At 54.6% G+C, this 26,736-nt stretch overlaps 1 protein-coding gene across 5 annotated transcripts in view; it reads right to left on the bottom strand.

Moving 5' to 3' along the window:
• LOC116952604 (neuroligin-4, X-linked-like) overlaps positions 1-26,736 on the bottom strand; it is a 275,455-nt gene that overhangs the window by 25,366 nt on the left and 223,353 nt on the right. For 2 of the 5 annotated variants that reach the window (XM_032972121.2, XM_032972119.2), the window contains one exon: positions 10,236-10,421. The exons of 1 other annotated variant lie outside the window; for it this stretch is intronic. In XM_032972121.2, coding sequence (XP_032828012.1) covers positions 10,236-10,421 — 186 coding nt within the window. Of the gene's footprint in view, positions 1-10,208; positions 10,422-26,736 lie in introns of all 5 variants that reach the window. 2 more of the 5 variants (XM_032972120.2, XM_032972118.2) reach the window with 1 other exon arrangement.

Here is a 26,736-nt window from a genome sequence, read left to right as displayed (position 1 = left end):
CCACACACACCTACACACACGCCTCCCACACACACCTCCCACACACACGCTCCCACACACACCTCACACACACCTCACACACACACACCTCCACCACACACACACCTCCCTCGCACACACACACATACCAACAACCGCCATTCGCCACTAAGTGGCGGTGACGTCACCACGACGCTTGTGCCAGGCCATGTGCACCTTGAGGCCACTTGAAGTGTCGAACGCCCGCTGGCAGACCCAGGTGCCACGGGTCGACTGACTGAGATGACTGGCTGATGCACCACCTGTGCCCCCTACTGTGCAAACCTGCTGTGCTTTAGCCACCCGGCGCTCCGCTCGTTGTTGTGAGCCTCGCTCCCCCGCCCTCCGTTGTTGGAGGGCGACTGCCTCCAACTGCCCAGTAGCGTCCTTCACGAGCCTCCTCCACAGAGGCCGATCTTGACACCGCTGGTACCAGTCATCGGCAAGTCCACTCAGCTCCACGTCCTCTACCACATCACTCCATCTCTTCTCTAGCCCGTGCCGCGCCCGTTTAGCCCCCTCGATCCGGCTGAACAAAAGCTGTTTCGGCATGCAGTAGCTGGGCATGCGAACTACATGAACAAGCCAACGCAGCCTTGCCTCCTGGAGGAGCTCAAAGAAGCATGGATCGTAGGCAGGCTAGCCTAAATGTTTCGAACCGGCGAAGATGTTCCATTAAGGGGGTCCACATACCTCCCACACACACACACCTCCCCCCCCCCCCCCACACACACACCTCGCACACACACGCGTGCGTGTGCACACAAGCGTCCCCTTTTCGCGGGCGCCTATCCTGGAGGACGAGGGCCGTGCTATTTGGACCAGAATTGGCGAAAGGGGTCATTATTTGATCTTTGTAATGGCACGGTTAGAGCTCTGTGAAGAGCAAATCTTAGAGGACGAGCGCGAGTGACCTCAATCCCTCGCCCCACGCTGCGCGCGCTCGCCACGCGCGCGCGTGCACGTGGAATCGACGCCAGGCCAATAACAACACCAACGACGATATAGCGCATGACCTCATTGTGTGCGTTTGTTTTTGCGGCTTCTCTTGGGCCGTACACAGGTAGGCCGACCCACGAGCCTGCAGTGAGTCGCTGTCATATACAACAAACTGCTATGCGACTGTGATGCCCAAATGAATGCATTTTTTCCTTAAACGGATGAACCGTTGGGCACTCCAAGAGAAAGATCCCCCCCGTATTAACGTAACCGACTCTTGGGGCAAGTGCAATTAGCGAGCACCTATACGAGGGCCGGGACGGCACACGGAGGACGGGAGGGGGGGCAGAACCACGCCTGGCCACCTTTGTCTCCCCAGTGCTGGTCTTTGCACACCACACCAGCGCGTTAACTACTGCGCCACCGCTCATCACATCCTGAATAATGAGTTTTATTTTATACCTACGTGACTTTACCGAAAGAACCAAAGAGTATGGATTCCTGCAGTCACGAAAGCTTCAAATCAAGATTGGTGAAAATCACTTTTTTTTACTCTCAGCGGTCGCTGACCTGGTCGCGAGTTAAGGTTAGCCCCTCTGGAGACTGCCCTGGAGCCGAGTCACACTCGTGTCCCTTCTATTCACTCGCTCACTCACCCACAACCATCCCCACGGCTGAGCCCAAAATGGACATCGCGTCTGCTTCATCCAGCACGCGCTCGTCAAGAAATACGTCGTCGTATTTTTCATTCACAAATCGCCCCACATCACAAATATAACCATTCTACATCCATGTCCTTGTCAAGAACGCCCATTGGCTGAAACGTCGCCTTTTACAGGCCGCGGTGCCACTGCGCAATGTGTTGAGGTTTGTGTTATCCTGCGTGTTCACGAGGGGGTGTTCATTGCCTGGTAAGCCGCCTGACCTGCCCACCCTCCCGCATGTCAAACGCGTAGACTGCTGTCACAACGCACGCCACGTGATGCTGTGATTTCCACGGAAACACGTCGTGCCCTTTAAGCGGTAAGCACAGCTGCCCGGCCCCGCGGAGCCAATCGTTCTCTCACGATGTCGACTCGCTTCATTGCCGCGTTCCATTTGTGTTTGCTTGTATTTTTATTGTTGTTGTTGTCAATGTGGTGACCCCCCCTTCCCCCCGCCAGGTCACCGAGACGTATATCGTGGTGTCTCGAGAGCCCTCTCACCCCCCCCCACCCACCCCAGCCCCAACTCCGCAGCTGAGGAGGACTCCGTGCTCGAGGGTGGAGGGCCGTCGTCCCACAACGTGAGGCCGCGGCCGCCCCCCGGGGCAGCCGACGGCGCCAGCGTCTCGAGGCTCTCGGCATAAACAAAAAAAACGAGCGCGCGCCGGGCCGAAGGCGCGGTGACGACCGGGAAGGGAGAAATATAAACAACGTCGACGAGGAGAAGCCTTTCACGCGGCGAGCATCGACTGTTGTGATCCGGCGCATTGATCCGCCGTGCCTCGGCAGGAAGCCTGTTTATCTTATTGAGCCCTCGCTCGGAAGAATGCGCCGGTTTATAGCCGCTCGTCCAATTTTTTTTTGCACGGAACGGCTCGATGTCGCGGAGCCGCGAGGATCAGCTGGAAGTTTTGATTGCTTTACAGGGAAGGCGGTTCGCGGACATCAGTGCGGTGACACGATTATCATTGGCGCCGGCGATCGCGCGTTGATTATTTCAGCGGAACTTTGTCGCCACGGCTGCGTTCTGGTGGCCCCGGGGACTCGGTCGCGGCCGTACGCGAGCCGGGGGCAGACGCCGACACGGGAATAAAACGAGAGCGCGCCATGCGATCTGTGCGACTGAGAGAGAGAGAGAGACACTTGCTCGTGGACACAGTCGGCCAAAGGAAGGGCGTGGGCACGCAGAAGCGGCCAAGCGCGACGCACAGCAGCTCTCCCCATCACACCGAGCACTGTGCGCCCTCGATAACGAGATGAAACGGGAGGCAAATTATGAAATCTGCTCGTAACGGCATAAAAATAGTGTTAGCACCTCGAGCAATTAATGTACCGCTTCGCTCGGAGAATCCCAACGTGGTGGCCAACGATTATACCATGGTCAGCCATGCTCTATCCACTGTTGGGTTCAAAGCCTTCGCGGCCATGCGATGCCACGGTACATCTCACGCCTGCACATCTTCCACGTTCGTTAGCTTCGTGTCCAAGGTGCTCGTCCTCTTGGAAGTGTTTCTCTTCTTCGGCCAACATTCCACGGCCAGTCTTGTCCACTGGCCATCGACCCTCCTAGTGATTTGTCAATGCGAGACTAGTCAACGTCTCTAATTTGTGTTTGTTTTCTGATCCATGAGTTCGCTTCGCTGTCTATCAATGTAATGCCCAACTTGGATATCAGCATTCCTTCTTGGCCGGTACGTCTCTCGCCTCTAAATTTCCAAAGGTCCAGCTTTCGTGGCAGGTGGTAGAGGAGCTGATTTGTTGCTTTTCGTTAACAAATGTATCATCAGCACGGTCGAAATGCACCGTCGTGTCTGCTGCACACGAACTGCAGGCCTCTGCACACAGCAGCTGCACAGGACCCCCCGGGTCTTCGGAGACGCCTCCGTCGCCGGACAATTCAACCGAGCGAAGTGAGCACAGACCGGCGCGATGCACTTGAACTCAGACATGGCGGGCAATGATAATCCGCAGGCCTAGGCCGATATTAAAACGTGACTTAAAGCTTTCGTGACTGCAGGAATTCATATTCTTTGGGTCTTTCGGTAAAGTCACGTAGATATGTTCAAAGAAAATAACAGAAAACTACGACGTTTCGATCGCAACACAAGCGTTCGTCATCAGGAAGAGGATAACAAACGCCAGTGTTGCGATTGAAACGTCGTATTTTTTGTTATTTTCTTTGAACCTATCTACGTGACTTTACCGAAAGACCCAAAGAATAGGCCGATATTGTCAAACATTGAGTTGAGGGGGAATTCGGACTGGAATTCAGATTGGTGCTAAGCGACAAATACGAATGCCAAGGGTAGAAGTTTAAAGACATGGATATCACCACTTTCAGAAATGGGGATGATTAACTATTTTCATTTACTAAACTATTTTTAAAATTAATTTTACCAGGTAAGGCTCCACTGAGCTATGTAGCTCTTTTTCAGAAGTGACTTGGCCACAAATGATAACCCAACGAAGTGGTGTCTCGTGTGGAAAGTTACAAATACTCTAAACGCGTGTTGAGAGTATTTGAGTCTAAATGTGGAGGGAAAACCCCGATGACCCGGAGAGAATTCCACGCGACCACGGGGAGAACATGCAAACTCCAAATATACAGGCGTGAGGGTGGGGATCGAGCCCAGGAACCCCCTGTATACCAGGCGAGGTAGTTAACATCTCGCCACCGTGCAAAGGACATCCCTGAAAGTGTGGGACAACATTAGAAGAGAGGACGAGAGAGCTGAAGGCGCGAGACGGGATTTGGTCACAGATGGTGCCGCCTCACACTCACACGTGCAGTGGGCAATCGGTGGCGGGACGGGAAAGGCCCCCCTCGAATGTGCGCACGCATTTATAACGACGCCCAACCAGCTCGAGCGAGAGGAAGATACATGCCCGGGGGGTCTTGGCTGGGCGTGAGTTCGGGGAGAGAAAAAAAAAATCCGAAGAAAATTAATCGTGAGTGATTTTTGGGTCTTGTCCGCGAAAAAAGATTCGGTCGGAAAATTGCGATCTGAGCAAATATGCGTCATTCTGTATGTATGGTGAACTTGTTTCGCACTGTGCGTAAAGCCAACCGTGCTAATCGGTGGTCAGCACAGTTGGATTACAAACTAAAGACAAAAAACAATTCTAAAGAAATAAGTTTTCAATTTAGCTATGAAAGGGCACAGCTCCCAGTGGCTTCCTAATATCGAAAGGAAGAACATTCCAGACGGCCGCAGAAGCGCATCTGAATGTGCGAGATGCGGTGGCCGTCTTTGTTCGATGCTTATCACAAAAGCCGCTGCGAGGTCGACCGGAGTTTGCGTGATGGTTTACGCTCCTTCGTATTGTGGTTCATTTGTGGCGAGCACTCTGTGTGTAATGAGTGCGACCTTATAATGTATTCGTTCGGCAGCCGATAGGCAATGCAGCTCAACTAGCATGGACGGACACGGCCGGATCTTGCCGTACCGGTCAATACAGGTGCCAAAGAATTCTGTACACGTTGCAGCTTGGTAATGTCTTGATTCTTTCCCCACTCGTCCCGTAGAGTAGCTCGTTGCAATAATCGAGTCTTGTCAAAGGAATCCTCGGCCACTCAACGCAGCCAAACAAATCACAATGTCACCGTCACGTGTGTACGAACTTTAACAACGCGCCAAGTATTACCGCTTCAGCTCAATCCTCTTAACCAAGTTTAGCGATTAGGTGGAGGGCTCCTAATGATACAGATTTGGCCCCGATCGTTACGTGGCCTTTACAAAAAAAAATCTATCACGAATCATAATATTGGCTGCGATAGTGTAAGCGCTGAGGAGAAGACAATGTTCGTATTTTGGTCACGTGGTGTTCAGCCTGCGAGTCCGCAGAATGCTTCTTACGGCACAGATCGACAAAGAGAACGGGCGGTGATAACGACGGGAATGGATTGATGACATGAAGGAATGGGGCCTTCTCAAAACAGAGGAATTCCCCAGGAGAACGGAGCAAGGACGAGATGGGAATCCATGGCGGTCAAACCTTACGACTAAGAGACGGAACGATTGATCACTTCATTGATTGCCCAACACGCGCGTCCGTGCCTGCACGCGCACGGACGCGCGCGCATGCAGGCATGAGAGGCAACGGGTTTTGAGAGAGAAACTTTGAAGGAGAGTTTTAACGCGAGGGTTATTTTAAATCCTGCCATTACACGCTAATTGCCACAGAAACACCGATGGTGTATTAACAGAGCTTGTTTTTCTCTCCTCTAATAGGAGTGATTGCGTCTAATTTTGATATCTAAATTTAAATGCTTTATCCATGCCTAATTCACACGCACGCACACACACACTCTCTCTCTCGAGACGGTGGTGCGGATTTTAATTTGCAACACGATTGATGGTCTTGCTGTCAGTTGTTTCTGCGGCGGGATATGAATTCCCAATCTGTAGAAGCAGATGCTCATTATAGACCCAATGTTGTCGGTCATTATGACAGCCTGTCCTCTTTTCCTCTGCTGTACACAGACTGACGAAGCCCTAATGCCACGTTCTCACGGACACTGGAAGCGCGCGGGCTCGGCGTGAACCGAGTGGGATTGACCCGGCATCCCAACGGGAGCCTTGCCACGCGAGGACGGAACAAGCCGGAGCACGCGCTGTTCGCTCTGCGCGGGCTGCGGTTTGTGGCCGGAGCCGCATTCTCACCCTGGACACGCTCGGGCCCAGTCGCGGCACCGTGGGGTCAATGGGAATGGGAGATTTTTTTTTTACCGTCAATTGCGCCCCTTGCTTCGGTCAAAAAATACAAAGACAAAGTACAGCCTGGCACCGGAACGACTGGGATGAGGAGTGCGGGGGCGGTAACGGGGACCGTGGAGCCCCACGGCTCTCGACGCGTCGGGTCCGGGTCCACGCCTTGCTGGGCTGGCCCAACACGGCCTTGGCCGACTTCCCGGTAATTGTGGTAACGCGGCATCAGTCGCTTGCTCCTGGCCGCCCCGTCAACGCGTTGCCCGCGAGCAGGTGGCCGTACACGGGAGTCCACCTGCCTCCTCCCACCGTACGCGAAGCCGCCTGTCAGCTCGTTACAGACGGAGCGCCCACTTGGCTCATTTCCCCGATAGTCACTCAACGCTGAGCCGCCTCCGCGCGACGAGACGCCCCGTGAAGCCACGTGCCGGCCGACGCGCGTGAGCCGGCCGCAGCCGCAGCCGCCTCGGTCGCTGCCATCGACCACTGCGGCCGCGTTTACAGGCACCGGCTTCGACGCGCTAACGAGACCCGACAAAGCGCTTCCCGGGATCATTGTTGCGACGAGGTTGTGGCAAGGAAGACGCATGGTCGTATCGTCAGGCACATTCGCAGGCGAGCCGCGACGTCAACGAACCGTCAAGCGTCAGCCCCTTCCAGATTGCAGCGATGTTGTTGCGCTCTGTTGAACACAATGGAGAACCGGCGATAGGACCCGCACGGGGAAATGCGATTCGTGAGCTGTACTCGGGATCGCGGAGAGACGCTCGGGGAGAGGAGAGCGGCCGGCGCGTCGAGATGCCAGGAATGTCTGCGCTCGCGATCTGAAGGGGGGCTGCGTGCGTGCGAGCTCCTAAACCGGGCGTTGCTTCGCCGGGCGGGCAGCGTCGCGCTCGGAGCTCACTTGGCAGTTTCATTATCCAAAGGCAAACAAATGCAGGCTGCCAGCTGCTTCCCGTCAGTTGTGCTGCGCTCAGCAGACTGGGTCCCTGGGTACGTTGCCGGGGGGGGGGGGGGGTGCGGGCAGGGCACGCGCAGGCAGCGGCGCACCTGCGAGTTAAGGCGTCGCGGCGGTTCTGCGCGCACATTGGGAATTGTGATGCCGTCAAAGAAAAGATGAAAAAAATCCAATCGTGGCCAAAATGTCACGAGCGCCGTGCGTTTTGTCTGCACTGGACGACCGTCGCCTGTGGCGTGGTTGGTTGTACTGTACGCCACGGTGTAACGGGCGAAGGCGTCCAACCTGTCCGTTCTGAGCTAACGAGCGGAGGTTCGCTCGGGCGCTAACGAACGGACGGTCGGCTCAGCGAACCCGGGCCCCGAGCTCCTAGTTGCCTTGGGGGGGAAACAGCATGGACAAAGTATTCTCAACAAAAGCAAACAACAGCAAAAACAACAACAACAATGCATGCTTGGAAGGAGGGGACGGTGAGCATGCAAAGGGTGTACTCAGAGAAGTGTCGGAGAGCAACCAGAGGGGCTGCCAATTAAAACCACTGCACGCACACACGGCAGGGCCTCTGGGGAGAAAGCACCCCCCCCCGGGGGCGGGGTGATGGGGGGCGCCGGTCAGTGCTTTGACAATTTTGGATCATGCATGCACAAGCATTTCATGGACACTTTGGTGCTTCATGCGCAGTCTCAAGAGGACGGGAGAGGACGACTGAACCAGACAATGGATACGCTCTGCGTGCTGCGCACATAAGTACACACATCTATATGCGGCCGACGCCAAAATGGGAATTCGATTAACGCGTATTGTATGTACGTATGTGCGCAGTACATATCTTTTTTTGCACAACGTACGCACGCGTGAAGCATTGCAGTGTTTAAGACATTCCGGATTGTTTTTGTTGTTGCAAAATTGTGCGACCGCCAAAACGGGTCTGCATTGCGTTCCCTCGGAGATTTTCTGAAAATGTCTCGTGATCGCCCAGATTGAAATTCCCATCCAAAGTAACTGGTTCATGAGCAGAGAAAGGAGAGCGCTTTATGGGCAAAGTGGCAGAGGAGGAGGCAGAGGAGGAGAAGGCAGAGGAGGACGTAGACGAAAGAAAGAGGAGAGGAAGAAGGGGTGATGGGGATGAAGTGAGGTTGGATGGGAAGATCAGAAGATGCTGCCCGACATCGTATACTATGCTCTACCCAGCATGCTCTGCTCTCCCATAATTTCCTGCCCTACCCAGCATGCCCGTGCGCTGCTCCACACGCCTGCTCCACTCCTGCTTCCACGCAGAGCCAAAGATCACAGGTTGTTGGCTCGTCATCTAAGCACTGCGGCGACTCCTGCCCAACGATATCCACGTGGAAGCGATACTACGGAACGCTGATATTTTACTGCGGGCTCAGTGTTTATTTTCTACCTTGTACGTGTTCGTCTCTCCCTCTGTTTCCTGCAAGTACATTTCCATCCCGTGGCACATGCCTGGCCACGTCCTCAACGCCCACTGGCGAGGATTTGGCGCAATTACCAGTTAAGCATGTGATGCTCGTTTTGAAATTTGACGATTGGTGGCGTTTCGCGTCCACCGAAGTTGTTATTCGATCGATGACGCGACGCGCTTTGGTGTTATTTTTGCTCTCGGGCTCGACGTCTCTCCTCAGCGCCGTCTGTGCGCCGTCGTTTTGCAGCATTGCCACCATCGGGACGCTGTCATTGGAGTTTCTCATCTGTGGTGAGTTTAGCTTGGGGATTTTTTTTATTCTGACCCGATTTTAATCTTGTCGGAAGTTTAATGCTGACTCGACTCTGCGTGGGCCTAAGTTCTCAGGCTTTGTGGAAGTTCAGCGTTTTGGGCAGCGGTTTGCATTAATAATGCTGCGTGGAAGTAATCGATCGTCGTTCGGGGCTCAGGCCGGCGGGAGCGTTCAAGGGTTGGAGCGCCACGCAGACTGCGCGCGGTGTGACGCCCGTCACGTGATCGATGACTATCGTGGCGTCCGTGCGGCGGGGAGACGCTGCGCCAACATAATCGGGTAGAGTCGGGCACATTCATGGGAAATGTGAATTGAAAAATGCCTAATTTGCAAAATGTTTAATCAACATTCACGTATTGAATTGCAATTAATGTTTCAACGTGACAAATGTTCCGTGCTGTCAAGTGACTGGGGTATAAGCTATAATTTAATTTGAGGCTGCCTTTTCCGAAATGCAATTTCGCGTCATTGAAGATGAAAATGCCAAATGCAAAACAAAACAAAAATCTCATTTGAATGCCAACTTTCCCGATGCCCCTTTCTGTCAATCCAGCCACAGTCCGGTGTTTTTTTTCAAAGTGGGGCCCAAACCACAAAATGATTTTTAAAAAATATTTGCTGAAAGTCAAACAATAAAAATCTAAACTTAACTTGAATCAGGTTCAAGGCCAAGGGCTCCCTTGGCGTACTCTTCCCCTGGGACTCTGGGGGTGATGATTTGTCCTCAATTGACCCCAGACTTGCGTTGCCCCACCTACATCCTCGTGCGTTTGATTGAAATTGTATTATCGTTTCATATGAACCGCTTGATTCTATTTGACTCCCTTCATCGCCTGTAGCCGCGCGTATTTGCAGTTGCCTTGAAATTACTTGAGCTTTCTACGGCATCGTGAGATACTTCCCCTATATTATTATTTACGTGACAAAGCGTACCCTGGCCCGCGAATTCCCAGGGGCGAGGGAGAGAGGGCAGAAGGGGGGTCGGGGGATATGAAAGAAGGGAAGAGACAGAGAGAGAGAGAGCAAAGGCAGAGAACAGCCGCCCCCTCCACGAGCATCCACCACGCGACGACGGGTGAGAGAGAGGGAGCAGTGAGCATGCAGACACCAAAATTGTCAAAATTATCAGCCTGCTGAATACCTTTGGTTGAATTGCTCCAACGGTTACCTTCAGAGTGGTGCGACAGTGTCAGTAGGTTGACACAAGACGCACCAGCGCCCGACCCAAACACAGTGATTCTGAGCGGGTCACCCCCGAAGATGCCTATATTCTCACTGATCCAGCGCAGGGCCTGGATTTGATCCAGAAGACCGTAATTCCCTTTAGCTGCCTGATCACCTGTGCTTAGGAACCCTGCAAAGACAAACACACAGACACATGCCCGGTTAGAACACAGGCATCGCTTCGGGCGGTTTTTACTGCTTTCAAAAAACACACATCTGTGCAAAGCATTTAACTGGCCCATCCAGAAACCATTCACATTAATATTAAACCGTGCAACCCACAGAGGCAGTCTCCTCGTGTAGCGCGCTGTGGCCACGTGTAGCGGTGGTTTGTCATGAATCAAGAGCCACGTTCATCGCCTCCAGCTTTTCGCCAAAAATCAATTAAAAGCACAAATCCCGTGTGCATTGCGATACACGGAGGGCGAGCATGAGCGGAGATTACACGCGCACGAAGACAATGATGCCGGGAGACTTTCGGGGCAAGTTCAGTCAGCGAGCACCAATTAAATTTGTAACGGCTCACAAGTGCATGGTATTGGCCAGCACTGTACCGGGCCGCCTTTGTCTCCCCAGCGCTGATGCTTACACCGCATTTATTCGAAGCCTGGGACCGGTTCTGACACCACTCGCCACTGATGTGAGCCGTGGCTGGGAATCAAACGCAGGTCCCCGGGTTCATAAGTAAAGTGCCGCCGGCCACTCTGTCAGAACTCCCCACAATAAACCTGCACACGCATGACGCACACACGCAGACACACGAGCCGCACATCGTGAACGTTATGGGAAGGGACCGTGGTAGCTTGGCCCCTACCGTGGGTGGCTCTGACTGCTGATGAGACACTGTGTGTTGAAACTGCTCCAGAGTTTTACTTGTGCTGAATCAGTGTTGTTGAAATGATGCGCTCTCAGAAGGCTGTGGGACCGATGAGTTGTGTAGGGAATTATTTGATTTTTGATGTGGAGATACCGATACGTGAAGGAGAGGTATCGTCTGCGTGTCTACTTAATGACTCACTGCTAAAGGTTCTGACCTCTATAGCGGCGTTCGCTAATCTCATTTAGCGAAACACGGCACTCAGCAGCCCCGGGGATTGAGCAACATGCTTTTAAGAAACCGCAAACGGTAAGAATCAGCAACGCAGACGCATTCCTATCCTTGTTTTACAGTTACCCTCACTTGGGCACCTCTGTGTGGAGTTTGGATGTTTTCCGCCTTTTCTGCATGGGTTTCGTTATGGGTTCTCCGGTCTCGTTCCATAGATTAAAAAAAAAATCAATCTCACAATGTGCCTCGTATTGGCCAAAATATCCAAAACCTGAAAGATTTCGTGCAAAGTACTCAATTGGGGATCACACATGAGCACCAGCAGCAACATCGCCCACCTTATTGCGAACAACTTGGCAGGACGCTCCTGAAAAGGAGCCTTAAGACTCGGCGAGGGCTTCCCTGGGAAAACTACAGCGGAACGTAGCGCTACATTCGGCGCGGCTGAGCCTGGTGCTTGGCGTGAAGACGCGCCCTGTTTGTCACGAATCTACTGCACGGCGGGGACACCGCGCCCCGTTGTGGTCTCTGGAATGTCGCCCTCTCGGAGCTCACTGCGGAGGCGCTGCCCTCCGCCTGAGGAGCGGCCGTCTCATAAAAAAACGCGACCGAGTTCTCCCACGGCAATCAATGGGCTTCGTTACCGACCCTCCGGAGCGCTCGCTCACTCGCTCCCTTTGGTGTGCCAGTCAGCAACTTACGCGCGGGCCTTCGTCGATTCTCTATCGCCGGAGCTGAGCCCGACTGAATCAAGAACACACGCCAATTTTGTGCAGCTATCAGCGGCTAGACCAGGGCCATCAGACTTGGCGAGCACGGGGGGGGGGGGGGGGGAGGGAGCGGTGGGGACTCTCTCCCGAGCCAGAAGGCAGCATTCATCCATCACCCGTATGCCGGGGGCCACGGGGTGCTGAGCGGGGCACAGGCCCCCTTCGCCCTTCCCAGCATCGCGCCGACCGCTGTCGTGCGCTTTCTCGGCAGCCGCGACGGCCGCAACTGCGAACCCGTGGAGCCGCGCGCCGTCACCCGACCAGGCGAATTGGATTGGGGGCGGTGGCGGCCGCCGAGAGTCGTTAGGAATGACTGGGGGAGGCCTGGGGTTTCGTGGGGGGTCGTCCGGGCGGTGGGAGAACTTGTCTCCGGGACGCTCTCTCCGAGTTGATGGTTTCAATGCTGGCGAGCGCTCGGTAGCTTCCAAAAAGCGTGCGTTTTGCGGGGAAGTGAACCGTTGAGATTCCCGTTACAAAAGTAGGTCGCTGTGTTCAGTGTCGAGTCAGGGCCCCAATCCCACATTTTTAAATTACGTGCAACTCTCTCTCTCTCTGTCTCTCTCTCTCAAGTTGTCTGTCCAAATGGCTGGGTCGTGGGCTCAAGCTCTTGAGCCGTGACGTGAAAAGGATATTCGTTTTGGTTTCCACTTGCCTTCCTCGGCAGCGACAGCATCGCCACCAGCAGGTTAATATCACACCCGGTACGCACACGAACCATCACTGAACGATAGATCATTGCCTATAGAACATTCATACGTGGCTCTACACCACTGCGAATCCCCTGGTCCCCTTGCACTAGAGATCAGGAATCTCAAGGGCTCCTATTTGATTAAACCCAGGCCTCGACTCGTCCATCCCTCTCGATGGAACGCGTCTTCCCTCGAATGACCCCATCCGCCCACCCTGTTATGCTGCACACGCACACACAAGGACAAAGATCTCCCCGGAAACTTGGCGATACTTTTTTTGGGCAAGCGCTGTTAGCGAGCACCTATGAGGGCCAGCACGGCACACGAGGGAGTCAGTGTGGCCAGAACCACGCCCGGTCGTCTTTGTTTCCCCAGTCGTGATGTTTACACACTGTGCCAGGTACTAATTTAAGGCTGAGTCAACCTAGGCGAGACCCGTGATCGGTTCACATACTCATCACATATTGGCAACGAGTGGGAATCGTACTCGGGTCGCCAGGTTTGGAGCGCAGTGTGCTAACCACTGCCCCACCGCTCCTCACACATGTGCGCACTCAAGCACAGGTGTGCATGCCCCGCACTGCTCCGCTGGCTTACCGCAGGCTACGTGGCCCGCACGTGTTAATTAGTCCGGGGAGCCTTTGCTGCGTGTGGAGAGGGTTACCATTTAGCACATTTTCGGCCGTGCGTCATTACACGCGGTGTTGTTTGAAGGTTGCTGATTGCCGCTAAACGGTGAATTAACTGCGATTCTTTAAAACCGTTCCTCGTGGTGAAGAGCAGAGCAAAGTCCCGCTTCGCAGCGCCGCCAAGACGCACGTCACATCTCGGCGCCGTGGTCAAGGCCAAGATGTTATCTCGGCCGATGCTGCCGACGCCTCCGCAATTGGAAATCGCCTCCATCTGTCACATACTTGTCGGTTTACGCGCGAGTGCAATAGTCATCCCCTATATCTGTTTAATGTTTCTGTAACTTAATTTCATTGTGGTATGATGAGTCTAATCTGACCGAGTTGACTCACGCGACGGTGAATTTATTATTTAACAAATGATTAATGTCTATTCAGTACTTTCAATTTCTCACGCGGCACAGTAGTTTTTTGTGCCGATTTCTAATTTGCGTCATTGATGCACTTAACTTTTTTTTTACACGTAGGAGGCTTTCACGACCAGTATTATTCATAATAAAGGTTTTTGGGTTAGATCGCATCCAGCATCATCGGGCGATTTGCCCGATGATGCTGGATGTAATTACCACCGAAACGTCGTACTCAAATTGTAAATGTTGTGATTTTATTCTCCAACACACCGGTGGGCTTGAAGTATTAACTATTTGGCGCGTTTAGTTTACGTGACGAACCTTACTGACTGTGTCGGATGGTGGAGGGTTACGACGCATTTATATTTATGCGATCTAATCCAAAAACCTTGGTTATGAATGGTTAATTTAGCATTCGTCGTTTTTGTCAAGCGGGGTCAATCTGGCAGATGCGACGCTATCCATCGTCTCTCTTGAGTTCTCACCTGGTTAAACAATTGAACGTGAAACTCTTGCCTTCTGCCAGATCCTGCAGCCGTTGTAAGGTCGACACGCGACCTTCACACTCCCCCTACCCTAACCCCCCCCCACCCCCGTCCCCCAAGGCTTCATTTCTCAACTCGATATTAAACGCTGCCAACCGCTGGGTCTGTGTGCCGCACATTTTGTGACTTGTCCAAAAGGACGAAGCTGGGAGGGTGGCCTACATCAGAGACGTAGCGACTGAGTGCGCAGGCAGTGCAACTGCCCTGGGCCCCACTGGGGCAAAGGGATTCGGGTGCCGAGCTAAGTAGAGAAGGAGGAGGGGGGGGGTGATTAGGCAGGACGAGGGCTTCATCTCATTCTTTGTCGCGGGGGCCGTGCTGCCAACTGTGCCCCGACATTGCCCTATTTTACCCACATTCTGGCAGGACACTGACCCCACATCGTGCGGGGCGCACAGACGTTGCCACCTATTCTGCCGACATGCACCGAAAGCTGCCCAACCCAAGAGTTAAGTCTGTGGCCCATCGCCGAGGCATTGCGCGTGCGCCGGTGGATCCTTTAGAGTAGCGCTTCTCAAACTGCGGTCCGCGTGGCCCTCTATATTTTTCTGCCCGTTGTACAACCATAGAGATTGACCAATACGTATCAGGTCGGTCGATTTCAAGGCTTATTGACATTTTACGGTGCGTTTAAGAGACGTTTAATTTTGAAAAAATATGTTATTGGCGCGTGATAGTCCCCAACATTTCCATTCAGATGGTTGGCAGTGCGCCCCGAGTCCAGAACGGCTGTGTATGAGCGCTGCGGTGACCGCGGTGGATGCTGCGATGAGGGACCCTCGTTCGCATCGCTCGCTCGCTCAACGAGAAGCCGGGCACATCCGCGTTGACCTCAAAATCGTTTCCTGCGAGGCCCTGGCCCAGGCTGCGTGGAGTCCGTGCCGCGGCTTCCGCCACCTCCGCCCTCGCCTCATCACGATCGACCCCCCCCCCCGCCATCATCGCTGCATCTGCACGGCCTCAGCAGGCTGCTGCTAATTTGTGAGAATCAACATGGCCTGTAGAATTTAGCTCCGACCACGGGAATCTTTGTGTTCGTCCAAGTATATTTCCAGCGCGTCTCATTTGCCCGCATGAGCTAAGTGGATTATTGGCATTTGGGTCCCAAAACAAAGAAGGCCGATTAGACGTGAGTCAGGCTCCGCTGCACCCACAGGCGCTCGCCTGTGACATCCGTCAGGGGTTCGTGCGGATGAAAGGAACACACGAAAAAAAAAACACAACCCCTTTCGATTCATTCGGCGCACGACAAACTGTGTTTGCCACGGAAAAAAAATAAATCCGTCGGCACGAAAACGGCAGCAGCGTCGGTGTGACCTGCGAGCCGCGGCTCGGGCGACGGTATAATTTCAGCCCCCGGCAGCTTACGAGCAATACTCGGCGAGCCACACGATCCGTAAACCGAGCCGGCCCGGTGCCCACCGCGCTCGCGCCCACCGTGACGCGGGAACTCGCAGGGCAGGAGGGCGGCAAAGCGAAGCGTTTGCCGCTCGTTTGCCGCGGAAGGCTCGGCAAGGGCGGCCCGAGGCCCGCGACGGACGTCGGATTGGCACGTTGGTGAGGGGCGCGCTCCTCCGGGAGACAACAGCGCAGAACGACGGATGGAGTCATGAAGACGGCGTGGTCACTCGCTCGCTCGCAGGGCCGCCCGAAGGTGCCTCTACCCAACTCGCCGCCCCTCCCCGCCTTCGGTGCAAACTGCACGGGGAGGGCTCTGGGCACGGTTCGAGGGGCACGCAAGCGCTTCCCAGCATCCTTTGGGTACGTGTGCTGAACTTCTTTCGCACCGTATGTAGCCAACCGTGCTATGGGGGCGGGAACTTGCGAACGCGTGTCTCGTGTAGAAACGTCTTGTTTACACACGCGTGGCGAAGGGGACAGCCGCTCCGCGAGACTCCATCACAACACCGCCGAATGCCCTTTTCGAATGCCCTTTGCAAGGCTGAATAGTATAATCGCTGGGCCAGATAATAATTTGAATGAGTTAAGGTCGTTCAAAGGGCAGTAAAGTCATCGCGACCTTCAGTACGGTCCACGTTGAGTGCCGTGGCCACGCTCCCGCGTCCAGCAGAGACCAACACCGATTCATGCCGGCTCGACACTCAGATTCCTCCACCGACTCCCAATCCAGTTCCGTATGAAATGCAAGGTTGCACTCGCTATCGACCTTCAAGATCCTTCGAGGACCGACCTCCACCTTTTCCCTCTCATCTCGCTCTACTCCCCGCTCCAGCAACCGAGGCCTTCAGTCAAAACCTCCAGCCAACCTCTTCGCACTGGGAGGTCGCACCTTTTCTGGTGCTGGAAAACTCTCCCTCCTTCTCTGGCTGTAAACATGGTTAGCATTTATTTTCAAAGTTACAACTTAAAACAACCTTCCTCTTCTCCTCTGCCTGTGACTATTTCCAAACCTCTTTCATCGGTACAGAAATCATCGTTGTCAGCACCCTCCTCTCCCCAAGTGTCCCCCCTTTCAAGAAGGAGACGTTATCGTCACGGCCCAAGCCGTTGAAGCCACCACCACACCTCGCTGCCAACGCTGCCTACCCTCCACCAGATCCTGCAACTTCTGCGCAGTCGACACGCAGCCACCTCCAACATCTACCCTGACAGTCCACAACAATCTGCTCTTTGATACCCAGAGACCTACAGAGTCACATAGGGACCTATAGACTCACATTGAGACCCATTGTCCTACCCTGACAATCCCCCACCATCCACTCTTAGATACCCAGAGACCTACAGTGTCATATGGGGAACTATAGACTCACACAGAGACCCATAGACCTGTTCTGACAGTCTCCCACCTTCAACTCTTAGATACCTAGAGACCTATAGCGTCACATATGGACCTTTAGATTCACAGAGACCCATACATTTGCCCTGTCAGTCTCTCATTATCTGACTTTAGGTCTTCTTTTCTCTCTTGCTCTACGGAGTCGTGGGGGCGACTCGAATTCCCGTCTGGGCAATCGCCCCGGTTCCTCCGTAGTTTTTTTTTCATCTGAAAGAACAAACCGTCTCACCTCCCTCCATGGTCGCAATGAGGGCCTCACTCTCCCAGTGGCGGTGTGAGATGCAGTGCATTTAGATGACGCTCTGGAAGAACACGTCGTATTGTGATCCAACACTTCCCACCAGGAACTCCGTGAACCACGCCAGGCAAAAATCTAAGTAAGGAGATGAAAGCTCATCGAGTAGCGGTCTACAAAGGGCAACTTGGCGAGATGGAACACAAACCAGACAAACACCCCCAGACGAAGTCATTACCGCAAAGATATTGCACTGCAGCCACCCAGAAAATTGCTGTAATTTAGGAACAAAAGTATTTTTGCCTGAAAAGACCGCTGTGGAAATATGTAAAGTAGGATAAATTGTGGTGTTGGGTTTGACAGTGCCTGGTGAGTTCTGTTTACCGGCGTCGTGGTTTGGGCCGAGAGAAGATCACCCAGGGGGTGGCCTCGCTCCTGCCCCCCAGTGCCTCTCCCCATCTCCAGGGCGACGTGGGGGCCCTCGGGGGCACGAGAATGCGGTGGGAGCCATCTCACTGCCCCCCGTCTCTGCCTTCACCCCCACCCATTTATTATTTTCTTCCTCTTCCACGTGATAAGCCACTTCGCTGCGTTATCATTTATGGTCAGCACGCTTTAGTTTAGCCTACCCCCTGCTCCCCACCTTGCCTCCCTCCCCACCTTCCCTCTCCCCTCCCCGCACCTTGTCCCTGCCTCCCTGCCCTCCCGAATGTCTGTCAGTGCCTCCCCTCCTGCCCTGGCTTTTTGACCTCCGTACTGGCCTCCCCCCTTGCTTCCACTTAACTCCACGTCTTGCCTCCACGTCTTACTTCACACATCTCTCTTCCCCTCCGAACCTCACTGCCTCCTCTCCCTCCCCGCCCTTCCCTCGAGCCGCGTGCGAATTCCGACTCGGGGTGCGAGCGCACGGAAGAAGCTGCCTGCGTGGCGAGGGACACTCCGGGACAAATTAAACCAACCACGACCCCCCCCCCCTCACTTCTCGGTCGTCCACGCTGCGCGCTTCCCGAGCATCCTTGAAGAAGGGGGGGGGGGCGGGTGGCTCCCTTCCTCCCACACTTCTCCGCGGCGCCCCGCTCGTTCGGCTCCGATCAGCGCCGGGCGCCGCCGCGTGGGGCCACGGCGGCGGCGCGAGGCCGCACGAGCCGCTCGGCCGGGCATCGACTCCGCAGGGCCTCCCTCCGTCGCCGTGGCAACCGCAGGCAAGCGCCCACGCACCGTCGATGGGCGTCAGATGAAATGTTCGCGGCGTGTATGTTGCGGAGCCTCGTAGCTTTATGGGGAGGAGGGGGAGGGGGGACGAAGGAAGCGCCATATCGGTGTGGCTTTGCCGGTCCTTTTCTCAGGGGGGGGGGGGCGCGGTTGGGGGGGGGGTTGAGTGTGGGAAGAATCCCAGAGCACCCGGAGAAACCCCCACGCGTCCGAGGGGAGATTACGTTGAGCTCAAGCAAATCACGCGCGGTGCTGCCGTCTCTGGGCCAGCGCCGGGCCCCGATGGATTCGGGAGACACAACGCGATCGACCAAGCCGCGTCTCCGCGAGCCCCGGGTCACCGGCGCGTGAAGCCGCGTACGATTCCCCCCTCGAAGATCGCGGGCTTTTGACGCGCGCAGAAAGGTTTCAATAAACGGAGGGTTTCGACTTTCGCAATTCTGTAAATTGCGATCCTGGTTTGAATGGGGCGGGGGGGGGGGGGTGGAAGGCCGCGCGAGACCCCGTTTAGCTGCGGGCTCCTTGGCCAGCTCCGAGGCTCCACGTCAGTGATTACCGCGGACCTCGGCAAACCAAAAAAAAATCGATCGTTTAAACCACGAACGCCGTTCCCGCCGTGCGCGCGTGCATTCTGGAAGAGTAATTAGTCACAGCTCGGTGGCGTGCAAGCAACATCAACAAACAAACGGCTCCTGTATCGTAGCTACAAGTCCAGGGCTGTTTCACACAGGTTTAAAGAGTTTGTATCTGTCACGTTGCATGGTGTCCAAGGATTCCTTTGCAATATTGAGTGATATCTGACAGTATTAAGTTGTATCTAACGTGTGGTAATTAATAGGCACGGGTAAGCTCAAGCTCCCTCTCACGATGGTGGTGAGTGTGAGAATCATCGATGATTGAAGCATTACATCACGTGACAGCCAAACGTGACACGAATGTTACATTGAGGCTTAGGGTGGGGGGCCATGCACAGCTGCACAAAGCAGACAGAAAACAATGGGGGAACAATAGCAGAGAGGGGGGGGGGGGCGATGACTGAGACGGAGGAGGAATGCGAATGTCACCGCGGGCACGCAACGAGGAGGTTGCTGAGAGAGATGGATTTCTGCACCGATGAAAGAGACATTTGCAAATTGCCATCGGCGGAGGAGCAGAGGAAGGTTTCTTTAAGCCGCTGACTTGAAACATAATGTGAGAGTCAACCATGTTGACAGCTAAGGGGAGAGACGCATTTATATTTACTCGATCTAACTCCCCCCTCCCCCCCAGAAACAAAAAAAAAACCTCTTATGGAGACATATTCTTGGTTCTTTCGGTAAAGTCACGTAGAAGGGAAATAATAAAATAATAAAAATGAAACGTAATAAAATAAAATTCTCACGACGTTTCGGCCACAACGCAAGCAGCCGTCCTCAGGTGAAGAACAGAGCTGTCTTTCTGACAGCTCTGTCTTTCCGACAGCTCTGTTCTTCACCTGAGGACGGCTGCTTGCGTTGTGGCCGAAACGTCGTGAGAATTTTATTTTATTATGTTTTATTTTTACTATTTTATTATTTCCATTGTACGTGACTTTATCCGAAAGAACCAAAAATATGAATCCTTACAGTCACGAAAGCTTTAAATCGAAACTCTTATGGATAACATTGGCCAAGTGTTAAAGAGAGGGAGAAGGGAGGACACGTGGGGAGAGGAGGGTGCTGACAACGATGATTTCTGTACCGATGAAAGAGGTTTGGAAATAGTCACAGGCAGAGGAGAAGAGGAAGGTTGTTTTAAGTTTTAACTTTGAAAATAAATGCTAACCATGTTGAGAGCCAGAGAGAGAGGGAGAGTTTCCCAGCAACGGAAAAGGTGCGACCTCCCAGTGCGACGAAGTCGGCCGGAGGTTTTGACTGAAGGCCTCGGTTGCTGGAGGTGGGGAGTAGAGCGAGATGAGAGAGAGAAGGCGGGGGTCGGTCCATGGAGGCGATCTTGAAGGTCGCTAGCGAGTGAGTGCCATCTCCACATCTTCCGGAGGGTGAGTGAAACGCGCCTCGTGTGAAATGCCATCTTTCTTATCTTTGATCTTAACGGAATAAAGGTGGCCCCTCAAACCAAGGCGCGTTGCAAAGAATCACCAACGGCACGAGGCGTAGAGTGTAATGGTGGAGGTGAGGTTATTGAAATAGATGAGATGGGAGCAATGGGGGAAAACCTGTGATGATGCGTGGAATTCGGTAAAGGCGAACTTGATGACAGTAGATGATGATGATCGTTTTGAATGAATTGGGGAATGAGTGATAGCCGTGTAATTGGAATCAATGATATAACCTATATATCCGCCGATGGTCCGAAACATTTAGTCACATCTGACAACATCCACCGATGTCAGACGGTATTCACCGACCTCTGGGTGCATGGATACTCAATGATGTGGGGCAGGGGGGGCGTGCATCGGGCTGAGAGATCTCGGTTCACCTGGTCGCGGGCTCACCTCACGGGGTTCACTTCACGGGTTCACCTCAGGGGTTAACCTCAAGGGGTTCACCTCACGGGGCTCGCCTCACGGGTTCACTTCACGGGGTTCACATCACGGGTTCACCTCACGGGGTTCACCTCACGGGTTCACCTCACGGGGTTCACCTCACGGGCTAACCTCACGGGTTCACCTCACGGGGTTCACCTCACGGGGTTCACCTCACGGGTTCACCTCACGGGCTCGCCTCACGGGTTCACTTCACGGGGTTCACCTCACGGGGTTCACCTCAGGGGGCTCACCTCACGGGTTCACCTCACGGGTTCACCTCACGGGCTCACCTCACGGGGTTCACCTCACGGGGTTCACCTCACGGGTTCACATCACGGGGTTCACCTCACGGGGCTCACCTCACGGGGTTCACCTCACGGGGTTCACCTCACGGGTTCACCTCACGGGGTTCACCTCACGGGGTTCACCTCACGGGCTCACCTCACGGGTTCACCTCACGGGCTCACCTCACGGGTTCACCTCACGGGCTCACCTCACCGTCCACAGGATCACGATGTCTCCACTCACATGAAACGAGGTTCGCTCACCCTATACAGCCCTCGCCCAACGGCTTATTAACGGGAAAGCTCCGTTCATTCTGTGATCAATAATGCATACTTCCATTAGGCACTGCCACTTATGCCTTGTAATTGCTGCTGTATGGATCGGGGCAAAGCACTGCGCACACACTCGGTGTAAACACTTTGTCAATTTGTGAACACTGACAAGGGTAACCTAGCATGGCAACTGCTTAGAAGCTGGCGGAACGAATTATTCACAACCTGTTGCCCGTTCCATTTGCACTCGGCTGCACATGGCCAAGCCAGGGGACACATAAAGATCAAGACTGGAAGACGCAAGGTCTGTTCGATAAAAGTTAAGGTCAAAGTGATTTCCAGCTCAAACGAGAATGGAGGCAATGCTCCTGGCCGGTTTACATCACTGCAAAGCCAGTGGAGAAAATTCTACATTCCTATGGCAGGGGGCAAGTATAGCGATAATACAACCACTACTCTTTGGTTCTGTCGGTAAAGTCACGTAGGTTAATAGATCACGACGTCCGACGTCAACACAAGCAATCGTCATCAGGTGAGACAAGCACAGCAAGAAAGAACTGCTGAAGTAGGCTACAACCACTGTTGACTGCCACACACAATGTAGTGGTACTTCATGGGGGAGGGGTGAGATGGGGTGGGGGGGGGGGATAGGCAGAGTCAACCCCCAACACGGAGCTGACCTCGCGACCTTCCAATTGCGAAGATTCGCTGCCTCGCTCGCTTTGTCGCTTGGGCAGCCGCCCGGCCGATGTCAGAGTTTGGTTTCCTTGACGTTCCGGAGGCCGCCTTCTCTCTCTCTCTCTCGCCACTGCTCGGCCGAGGCGCCGCTATAACGAGCACGCGGTGGGAATTGCCACGCGGCGGATTTGGGGGGAGGGCGGGCAGGTGACAGGGGAGGGCCACGCGCGGGCTGCACGTGCGCTGCATTAATTCCGAGGGCATTGAGTGGATCGTGCGGAACGGTGAAAACAAAACAAACAAACAAACAAAAAAATCCCCCAACAACGGCGAGAGGGCCGCAGCAGACGAGGTGATTCGCGCCGGAGATCGGTGGCAGCGCACGCGGGCAGCGCAAAAAGCGCATCGGGCAGTCGCTCCGCCAGCAGCTTCGTGGTCTTCGTTTCAATCGCCAAGCGTCGCGCGCAAACCTTAAACAATATTTATCACGATGTCTCGGCGATAAACCCTCTCCAAACTTTGTTTCACAATTCATAAAAAAAAACCTATAATCATTGAAAAGTTAGAGTGGCTCGCTGAACATAGCTTTGTTAGATTTGTTGTAAACAGATTATTGATTGCAATGTTCAAGCTGTAAAAGTTAATTTACTGCACATAATGGTTGAAGTGCTTGGTTACGATTATTGCAATTAAGCGCGGTCATTCCGTAGATACCGCGCCGCATATTCGGGGCTCAGCGCAGTCGATTGTTGAGGATTCAACGGCAAATACCGCACACGTGACCCGGGGAGCACCACGAACAACATCGGCACGTGGTTAACCCGCTCGTCACCTGCGCCACTGTGAGATGCTGTGAGCCATTGTGAGCAACTCTGAGCCTCCGTGAGCCAGCGTTCGCAACTGTGAGCCGCAGTGAGCCACCGTGAGCTACCGTGAGCCACTGTGAGAGGCGGTGAGCCACGGCCACGGAATGCGGCGCGGACCAACCGGCTGTCCCAGCGGTGGGGCGAGCGGCTCGCAATGAGAGGATTGCGAGTTTCCACCCTGGTTCGTAAAATGAGTACCACTTTGTGGAGAAGTCAACAGAGGTCAACGGTGGTTATCCTAAGGAGAGACGAGCCCCCACCAAAATAATGTGGAATTCCCACCACTGGCTGAGGGCTGTAATCAGGAGATGAGCACCGATGCCTCAGTGCCTGCATTAGGGAGCCTCTCCGCATTATTTAATGTGGAGACGAATGAGACAGAAGGACGTAATATCTGCCCCCCGTCCCCTTCTCCCCCCCCCCCCACCCCCCGTGGGTTTCCGTGCCCCACAAATATCTATTTTTTTTTTTATCCGCCGGCCACCACCGCGCGAGAGCAGTACCCGCGCGAGTCGAGAAGGCGGAGCGGTGGAGCGAGCGAGGAGGAACGTGCGAATCGACAGCAGTCGCTGCAGGGCTCCCTGAGCCACAAGTGTGCGCCGTTGATAACAGGACCACAATGGCCATGACCTTCTGGCAGGATCCCTCCTTTATTTCAGTTGAGATGAACGCATCTCTCGGCGCTATATATATATTATTTTCTTTTTAATCGAGCGCACTCCGCGGAGGCACTTGAGATGGTTTTTTTTGTTGGTTTTGTCGCCTCGTCATGGGAATGCCTTCGCGTCTCTCGATACGACAATCAGGGCGCGTGCACGTCCAGCCACCGGCGCCAGTATCACTGTGATGGACACGGTGACAGCCACGGTGACGGCCACGGCGATGGTCACGGGGAGCCGGTATCACGGTGCCGGGCGAGGAGTTTCCGAGCGATTTGCCTGCGAAGGCGAAGCGGATGGCGTCGCGCAATGGAGGGGCAACAATGGCGATCAAGTCCGTGAACCATTGGCCACTATTCTTCCCGAGGAGTAGCTGCGAGCAGCACGAGGCATGTTAGCGCGATTGCAAAGGCTGCCAAAAATATGTAACTGCAAATTACGCTTCATTTTAAGTGACGTTGTTTTTATTTTTCTTATACCGAGAAAACGTTTTAAATGTTGATACACACGCTTACACGCACGTACACCCACACGTACACACAGATACACACGCAGGCACACACATCCACACGTGCGCAGAGATACACACGCACGCACACACACCCACACGTCTGCAAAGATACACACGCACACACACCCACACGTGCACACAGATACACACGCACGCACACCCACACGTGCGAGCAGATACACACGCACGCACACACATCCACACGTGTGCACAGATACACACGCACACACACACACACGTGTGCATAGATACACACGCACGCACACACATCCACACGTGCACACATATACTGTGGTGCCACGGCCGCAGAGCAACTCTGCCAGTGCCGCGACTCCCCCCTGGCACCACGCTGAGCACACACACACACGCAGTGCACACACGTAGCGTCCTGGCGGGGGATCGCCTGGCACAACGGGTTTTCATCCGATGGGTCCTAGAAAGAAAGTCCCACGGTTTCCCGGTGCCAGGAGATTGGCCGACCCCCGCAGGACAAATCACATTGCGGTGCCCCTAAATTGGCTTAAAATTGTCTGGGCGCGGAAAGAAAAGGTTCACTGGGCCAACCACAATAAGTTATTCACGACATTGCGGGGGGGGGGGGGGACTGAGGGTTGAATATTAAACAAGCAGAGCATGAGGTCAGGAGAATCGCAGCGCCACTGCCGCCCCCATCTCGGCCCTCATACCGAATACACACTCGCAGGCTGTGTGTTCGCCAGCCGGGCGCCCTTCCAGACACCGAGCAACGAGGGGCAATGGGTGGCCGGTGCCACCACCGCGGCACTCGACGGAGAGACGCGGTAACAGGGGGTCACCACAGGTAGGCGCACGATTGGTCGCGCGGTACAAACGCCATCCCGGCCCTTTGAAGTGAGGATGATTAGGCCATGGAAGAGAGGGTCTAGATAAGCGACGGCGCAAGTAAGCACACGATTGCCTGCGCGGTACAACGTCACTGGGCCCTCGAAGGTTAGGGAATAAAAAGAGTAACCCGGGACGATTTTGGGGTCTCTCTTGTCTTCAACCTCTGGGCTGCCAAGACCCACTCCCTGTCGTCTTGCCTCCTCGAGCTGCTCGCAGCATCCGTGTGATTCCAGCGAGTGCTGCTACGCGGCGGTGATGGGCCAGGTTTTTTTTTCGTCCTCTTCCCTCCGACTCTCACAGCGTCCGTGCGACGCCGTGAGTACAGCTACGAGGTACGTGGTAGGACGTTTGAGCGACTGGGCACTTAGGCAGCGTTAGGCTAGGCTCTTCTCGCAAAAATATTCCCCCAGGCAGTGTGTATCTGCGCCGCGAATAAAAGTTATCGCAGAGCATCGGTGTGGTGTCTGCGATTTGCGTGTGGAGCGACTGCGTGAGAAAACGCGCTGCGAGGGTGGACGCAGAGCCGCGGCACGGGCGCGCGGTGAGGTCATCGCTCGCAGGTGTGGGCGGACCGCTGTGCGCCGCGTTAGCGTTGGCTGTGGTGTGCGTGCGTGTTAGCAAATAATCGCCCGCATGTGCGGGCGCGTTCGTACCCCCGCTGTGTTAGCTGTGGTAGTGCACGGGTGTGTGGGAGCCGACCCCACCTGCCTAGCAAGGGCGGTGGGGTGGACGTCGGCCCACGCAATACACACGCACGCACACGCATCCACACGTACACACAGATACACGCACGCAGATGCACGCACACCCACGCGTAAACCAAGCGCCCTTTAAGGGGCGCCATTCGGGAAATAAACGACGCCGTTCATTAGCGAGACCCAGCGGTTGATGACGTCAACATCGGGCGCGTGCCCCGGACAAGCCGCGCCGCGCTCCGCTCAAACTGCGGCTCCACGCAAGTGGCTGTGGCGAGTCGCCGCGCCACGCGTCGCTTAAGCGCACGGAGCGGAGACATTCGTCTGGATCCCAGCAAAAAGGGTGCGGCGCGCGCCGCGGCACCGACTCGCTTCCTGAGTCGTTCGCTCGTTCGATGACTCCGCGTGTCAGCGCCGCCGACGGGCTCGCGGACCCCGCCGTCTCCATTGCTCCGAAGGTTACGCCGATTGCACGGGGTCCAGAGGTCTATCGGACTTGCACGTCAAAAGCTTTAGTAATGATGACAATAAAGGCGCGTCTCGTCGCAAAGGGCATCGTGCGAACGCTGCGCGCTCCCACCTCGAGATGTGAAGTGCCGCGATTGCGCAAACAGTGCCCATCGCACCGTCACGCCGTCACTCAACGCACCATCACACCGTCACACATGACACCATTATGCATCACACGTTAAACCATCACCCATCACACCGTCACACGCCACACCGTCACACGTCACACTGTCACACCGTCACACATCACACGTCACACCGTCA

This window comes from Petromyzon marinus, chromosome 47 (genome assembly GCF_048934315.1).
Source record: "Petromyzon marinus isolate PM22_M1 ecotype Great Lakes invasive population chromosome 47, UKy_Petmar_22M1.pri1.0, whole genome shotgun sequence".
Taxonomy (NCBI): Eukaryota; Metazoa; Chordata; class Hyperoartia; order Petromyzontiformes; family Petromyzontidae; genus Petromyzon; species Petromyzon marinus.
The sequence above is the reverse complement of the archived record's forward strand: the minus strand, read 5'-3'. Positions and strand labels throughout refer to the sequence as shown.